The 7,609-nt window shown below is 35.7% G+C and overlaps 1 protein-coding gene across 1 annotated transcript in view; it reads left to right on the top strand.

Annotated features, from left to right (window-relative positions):
* The window catches only part of LOC104293072 (chromosome unknown open reading frame, human C3orf67), a 76,859-nt gene that overhangs the window by 30,253 nt on the left and 38,997 nt on the right, over nucleotides 1-7,609 (top strand). Inside the window, exons 9-11 of the mRNA XM_009892534.1 lie at nucleotides 662-842; nucleotides 1,397-1,543; nucleotides 6,836-7,167. Of these exons, the coding sequence (XP_009890836.1) occupies nucleotides 662-842; nucleotides 1,397-1,543; nucleotides 6,836-7,167 (660 nt within the window). The remainder of the gene's footprint in view (nucleotides 1-661; nucleotides 843-1,396; nucleotides 1,544-6,835; nucleotides 7,168-7,609) is intronic.

Below are 7,609 nucleotides of genomic sequence, written 5' to 3' on the forward strand. Positions count from 1 at the left end.
CACTTTTACTTTTCTGAATTTTTTTGGTCTAGACTGCTAAAATATGTGTGTGTGTAAATCTTTTTCCTTATGATGAGAGCTATGATGCAGAGCAGAAATTCTGCATTTCAGTATGCTTTCAGTGGATGACAGTGAGCCATACAGTAGTTCATGTGATGCTCTCAATAACAGTGCCAGCGATAGCATCTGGTCTCACTCTGCCGGCAAACAAGGTTTTAGGAATCTGGTTGGGACTGCAATTCCCAGCTTAACACCATGAATAAAGGAAGTAGACTATTCTGTAGGAAGTCAATTGAAAGCTAAGACGTAAAATGAGATTCCTTTCTCCAAAGAAGAAAGAACTCCTCTTGTGGTCTAGGATAGCCACAAGATTCGCTGTCTTTTTATCCGGATAGTGAATTTTAACTTTTTTTTTTCTTTTCTTTGTCTTGAACCCTGCCTGTTAGTAGACTGTAAAGATTGAAGATACCACACAGAACTGTACCTACCATGAAGTTTCCCGAAAAGATAATATTTTCTTTTTAAAAAAAAACCAAAAAACCAAAACACTTTGGGAACTTCTATTTGAAAAATAAGCTTAATTCAAAATGTGTGTTTACCTTTGAGTATTTTGAAAGCTGTTACATTTTTATCTTTCATTAAGAAAATAATGTCTTTCAAGGTAACAAAGACCTGCAGTAGCAAAAGTAATAGATCATGGCGACTTCAAAGTTCAGGAAAGGGAACTGAATCCATACAAGACACTGAGAGACTGGAGCTATCATTCTCACCGTGCAATGATTCTTTGGATCAAGGATGCAAAAGAAATACTCACCAAACAGCTGAAGATCTATGTCAAAATGGTAAGAGCATAAAGCAAAGAATGTGCAGAGTTCACAAACTACCAAAATTTTTGCATGATTTTGACTTCAGAATGTAAAACCTGATTCTCTGTTTTTCTAATCCTTTATCTACCTTGTTAATTACTGAAGACATTTATATTAAATCATGGCTTATTCTCCTGTATGAGCTTGAATAAATGCTCATTCTCTCTGCAGGTATTGGTATTATGTTTGAGACAGGGATCACCGCCTGCTCGCAGTAGCCACAGGTTATACACATGTTCCGCTGTCCCTCATGCTGTGTATATAACTGGGCTACTGCAGTTGTTCTTGATTATTTTGCAGACTTTTGCAATCCTGTTTTTTATAATTTCTATGGTTTGCTCTTCTTCCATGCCTAGTATTAAAGTTTTACTTTCTTGTGACAGTCTTGTATCTGCTGCCATACAAGATTCCCATGCTGTTTGGAAGATGTTTGTATCCCAGGACAATGCTGGTTTTCCATGCCTCAAGTAAGAAAAGCACACGATATGGGTGTTCACAGGCATTTCATAAGCTTCTGGGTTGTATTTCAGACCCTGCAATTCAGACTCAGAAAACCTCTGAGAGCAGAAGAGCAGATTTTCAGCTCGCCTTACCACAACAGCCATCAGCAGAAAAGAGCAGCCATAGAACATCATCTCTAAAAAATACAGCCAAAAGCACATGGGAGATAACAAGTGGTATGGTGCTCATTTTATGTTATTTTTTCATCTCAGTTGTGAGTGGCATGGGGAACTATCTGTTGTAAATTTCAAAGAACCCAGAATCGGTTCACATAAAATATAAATGTCTGTGTTGTGGGGGATTATGGAAATCAAACAGCCTGCAACAGAATTGCTTTTGAGCATTGATAAAGATTTGCAGGATTAAGCAGAGTACCACAGCAGTGAATGAATAAAAAAAGAAAAATTCCATGCTCTCATGATTAAACGGAAAGAACTAAAAATAATTTATCCTTTAAATCCCTATTAAGTTTAACACTAAAGACTCCGAACATCAAAAGTACAAGAAATTTTACTTGTCCCAGATAAGAATTTAGGCTATTAATTATGGTATCTCTGTAATATTGGGGGGTTTTGTTTTGTTTTTAAACTTCAGTGGTAAATTTTCTTTTTTTTTTTCCTTACTCACAGAAAGACCCCTCAGCTTATGTTTTTTTTTCCGTTTCACACCTATCTGCCAAAAGGTGTGGATATTTTTTATCATACACTATCAATCAACTTGCTTTGCATGTGTCTGGAAAGTACATTATTGTGTCAAAAATAGCCCTTGTCTCTATGAAAAGGTAGTGTTACTTTCTATTAAAAGGCATAGCCGTCAATTGTAAAGTGGGCAGACTACTCAAATCTGCTCAAAATTGACCAAAGAAATTCTCCGTTACATCATGAGTTATTTCCATTTTGTTTAATCGTTGGGGTGTTTAGAGGCAGTTATATAAGATGACTATGTCAGTAATCCATAATTGCTATTATGGGTTTCATAATTTGACTGAAACAGATGCAAGATGCTAAGTCAAGTAGAGTCTTCTGGAGAACTTCTAAATTACTTCCTATTTACCTGAATTTTGAGGATTCTGAGGCAGGAATCACTGTCTGTCTTGTTTTTCATCTAGAACACCAGGGCCTCTATCTAATGCTAGAATTTCAGAAAAATGAATCAACACTTGTTATTTTATGTAAATGTAAGTGATATGAAAAGATAGAGACTTGGGGAAGTAGACTGGCATGTCTAAATGCCTTATTGTAAATTCAGAAGCAGAGAACTGAGAAAGCTATGCCTCGTTCCTGGTTGGCACATCTAACATTTGAATGAGGAAGCAGTCCTCTACGCGTTCCAGGAACTTGATGGATGACATGTGAGCTGCTGTATTGTTCTTCCAGCAAATGTCTGGGTAGTTGAAGTCACCCATAAGAACCAGGTTCTGCTGACCCAAAGCTTGCTTAAGTGACCCAAATAATGCTTCGTTGGCCTTTTCATCTTGGTTTGGAGGTTGGTAGCAGATGCCTACTGTAAGATCCCCTGTAAGATCCTATTACCTTAGAGGTTAGTTGCTACTATTTATAATATTATCTTTTAGATTTGTAATAGAGCTCAAATCATCATGTCTTCTGTAGTAGGTGTGCAGTAACTTTACAACGGTAAATTGTTTTTAAGCAAGGGAAAAAATAAAATGAATGAGCATTGTTTATAGTTTGCCAATCTTATTTATGCAATGCTGAAACCTTCATTAAAATGTTAGGCTGCAATTAGAAGCTTTAGCATAAGTCTGACTGTGTAGAAGAACTAATTGGATGTTTAGGTGATCATTCTTGCATTTATCTTGTTTGCTGCAGTGTTGTGATTACATAGTAATTTGCATATTTGCAAAGAAGATACTCCAAATTGTTCATTACAATTGACATGGAAATGCTGAGTTAAAAAGAAATTCCAGTATAGTTTGTGGTGGAGAGATAATAGGATTTGGTTTGGTCCAAAACACCCCATATCTATCACTTGTAGACTATTAACAAAATGCTACACTGACTACAGGTTACAGCAGTTGCTGAACTCTGTAGCCAACGTAAAATGTCATCTTAAAGCCTTACAGACTTTTCTGTCTTCCCCATGTGTATTTAATTAAGAATAATACAGTAGTATAGCAACTAATATTTGCATTTAACCTATTACTAACCCAAGCATGTTTCTGCAACATCTCTGGAAGCAACTGTTGTTCTTTACAGAGAAGGTTAGTCTAAAAAAAGCAGAATATTCAGGATAAATACTATACAGATACTAAATCTTTTGAAGTAGTTCTTTCTATTCCTGAAGTACTTTTGATCTGAGTAAAGACATTACTTTACTCACAATGGTGAGTAAAAAGTAAAGTGACGTGTAAGAAGTTTTTGGATGTCTGTCAGAGCCAGGAGTAGGGCTCAGGAGTTTAAGCTTCTAACAGCCTCCTCTTCTCTAAGCGCTTGACAAAAATTGTTACTTAAGATTTCTTTTCTGTCTTTTGATACTTCATTCAAAATTGACTTAAAATCACAAAAAAACTACCCAAGTGTTTTAACACCTTTTACTTCAGAATTCATTATAAAATTTTATCTGTAAGGACCTCTGCAAATTAAACAGCAAAAACTGCATTAGAAGTCATTCCAGAATGAGACTAGAACAGGTGAGACTGCAGTTAGAGCAGTTCATTGTTATTGTCAGCAGGCCGTAATAAAAATTAAGCCACTCCTCTCTGCGCATTCATTCACAGTCCTTTGTGCATAAATATTAGCAGATTCTCATGAAGGGGGTTGTACACTAAATGTATAACCATACCATAGAGGGCTCGTTACTAGTGGTCTGAGCTATTAGTGCATATTTGAAAACTGCAAAGACAGCATGATACATGTCAAATCTAATTTCATGACTGGGGAAAAGGCCTTCTGAATACTAAGGAAGTATCTGTTATACATCTTGGTCTTACGCAAGCCACTGCCATTGACACCTAGTAAAATGCATCTAGAAGTGTGGAAGGGTGGGTGCCAGACTGGTCAGAAGACTGCAGAGTGCTAAGATAGGAAAAACTGCAAAAAACCCAACATTTTTCTTAGCCAGGTAAGTTTTGAAGATATTTTTCATTTTGAAAAAAATGCAGCAAGTTGAAAATTTTAGTATCATTCCCTTAGGAAAAAAAGAGTTAAGAGCATTTTAGACTTAGCATCCAGAATAGCTGGGGAAAAGATCACTTAACATATAGGAGAGTTGTCCAGCCAATTGAAGTTTGGGTAAGTAACTGAGTAAGTAACATTTTTGTGGCATTTCTGCATAGCACTTTCTGGAGTTGCAGGTGTGGCAACATCTCCAGCTCCAGCGACGTTCAAAACAATTTCGGGCTTGGTGGGCCAGATTCCTAATGGACAAATGATTGGGTACTTTAAAATACTGATTTAGTGTGAGATAGCTTTTTAATCATGTTAGGTCACAAAATCAGTTGGGAAAAAGAGTTCCTGAGTCTTTGTCCTTGAGCATCCTAATACTGTGTTCAGCTTCATGTGGAAAGTTAATAAGAAGATCCCTCTTTCATTTCATTTTTATGGGGGAAATGATAACTTAAAAAATGCAGCTTATATAGCTATTAAAATACAGTGAAAGCATAAAAACTGTGAAATGTGAGTTCATGATTAATACTGTGTTTTCTCTTATGATTTCAATTATTTTATTCGCGTACGACCTTTCACATGTAATTCCAGTTGCCTGACTAAGAAAAATATGTTATCAGAGGAGTGACACAATCTTGAGAGATCAAAGACAGGAGAATTCTGCCCTAGTATCCTCCTCTAAAAAACTACTAGTTATTGATCACAATGAAAGGTTATTGGCTTTACACAAATGAAGGGTGGTTCTTAAAAGTTTTTAATAGTCTCACTGATTTCTTGAGGCTCTTGAAAAAACTAGTCCAAAATTATTTGTAAAATAAATGGCATTGCTTACATGTTTGTCTTTCATTAATTAAAAGCAAGGTGAGATTTCTGTATATTTACAGAATAGACTTTTTTATGTACAATAGACAATGATCTACTAGATGGCTTTAAACCAGCATGATTATCTAATATAAAAAGAGTTTACTTGAACAGCCTTGGGGCTTCTGACTATAGATGGTCTTTGTGTACAGACTGAAAAATAGTCTCTTTTAGAACAAGTAGGTGCCAGCCATGAATGTACAAGATGTGTTAAGTCCCTATTTTTTGCTGGTTCCTAGTGTGAACTACTGTTTAGGATACTAACTGGAGTTTGGTAGCTTTACTAGCTATCTTCAGTAAACTGTAAATATCACAGCAACCCAATAAGACGACAGCTGTTTCTCCTGCCATTCTCATTCTTCTTTCTTTTGCCTTCATATATGGTGTTTCAGACCTGCCCCCCGAGGCTGCTGAGTCTGCCGGAAGTGACAATTATCACTAACAAAACTAAAAGGAGTAGAATACCGTAGTAAACTTACTGTCTTCTGTGACGGCAAGCATTTTATTATTGCAGTGCTACTTTATTATTATGTTTTTATTATTTTTTATTGAGGCTTTTTTAATACGGTTGGTGGTAACTTTGTTTTATGGAGCCAGAAAGTTTCAAGATCTAGTGAATAATCCACACCACACTACCTTTAATGAAGATAAGGGAGTATTGTATACTAGGGCAATTCTCCTTTTCTCAGATGCTATTTGAGATTGGTTTTAATCAATCAAATTGACATTTTTTTTCTATACAGTCATTCCAAACAGTAAAATATAAGTTAACAATAAGAGTATAAAAATGGCCTTTTCATGTTTATCTGGTGCACTCAATCTTTAAATCCATTTCTGTAGTTTATTGTTTGTTTTAAAATTGGCAGATTAGTACTGCCTGTATTCAGGGAAGCTTGGTGAAACAGATATCTTCATACATTTTTCATGTCACACTATTTTTCATCAGAGCTGTAGTTTGAAATTGAGACTTAAACCATAAGTTCTGGACATTAAAAAAAGGTGTAGAATTTCAGCAATAAAGAAGCAGCATGTTGTAATGTTACAAACTTTCTACCAACTATGTGTGGGTTGGTTTTTTTTTTTTCAATGTTAACCACAAAAAATGCCTATAGAAAAAAGATCAATAGCTAAATTTCATAAAATTATGTTTTCGTACAGCGAAACTCAGTTGAACAGTTTCAAATCTTAACAGCTAAATAGTTTCACATTTGCAAATTGCAGGCTTGCATGTCAGATGTCATAGCCTGGGGGTTTTTTGAGCGATGGTCTGGAAATGTTTTGATTAACCTTGCCTCACTTAGAAAGCAGCCTGATCTTTTTCGTTGCATCCTCATCATTCTTCCAGCTGTATAAATCTGATAAGCAGAATGTTTCTGTATTAGAAAAACTTATTTTCCTGTACAACTTCCAGAGAACAGTAGAGTGGTTAGGGTAACATTCAGTTTACATATTTGGCATTAAAATAAACATTGTATGTTTCAGATGAATGGGTGTTTCCAGAAAGTTTCGCTGATAGTGTTCAGTTGGATAGGAGCAAGCAGTTTGTAGCTACTGAAGATTCAGCCTGCCGTAATTTAACCTCACCACAGAATGCCTCTGTTGAACATCAAAGCAATGAAACAGGTGATCACCAAGTTAATAATAAAGAGATTTTCACATTTTCATCAAGACCTCGATCAGCACCTCATGGGAAGTCTTCAAATATGTCACCAGAATGTTGCATTTTCCCTTTGGATTTGAAGCAAGATAGTAACGGAGTGCATGGGAAAACCCAAATTGAAGATAACTTTCAAGGAACTGACAGCAGTGAAGAGGTAGGCCACTTTGTGCATGTAATTCTTGATAAAGTAGTCTTCATCCTTGATGATTTGTATTTCTGCTTTATATCCTGTCTGCTTTATATCCATCACCAAATTGGTGATGCCAATTATGAAAAATGTAATAAAAATTTTCTCTGTCTTTTTTTCTGTAGTTGTGGGGATTTCCCCGTTATCTGGGGCAGTGTATTATTTATTAACTTAAACCCATAGACTTCGTTATTTCAAACAAAGTTCCACAATTTTGCAATTAAATCAATTTTAGTCAAGATAATAGTTCATGAGTGATATATGGGATACCATTCTGAAGATAGAGAACTGTTTGAATTTCAAAGAATTTGTCTGTTATGCTCATGAAAAGCCAGAGAGGTTACTGTAGAAGGTAGGTTAAGAAAATATTTCCATAACAAGAATTAGGGAAGCTTTCAGTACTGTCCTT

Source organism: Charadrius vociferus, unplaced genomic scaffold (genome assembly GCF_000708025.1).
Source record: "Charadrius vociferus isolate BGI_N301 unplaced genomic scaffold, ASM70802v2 scaffold119, whole genome shotgun sequence".
NCBI lineage: Eukaryota > Metazoa > Chordata > Aves > Charadriiformes > Charadriidae > Charadrius > Charadrius vociferus.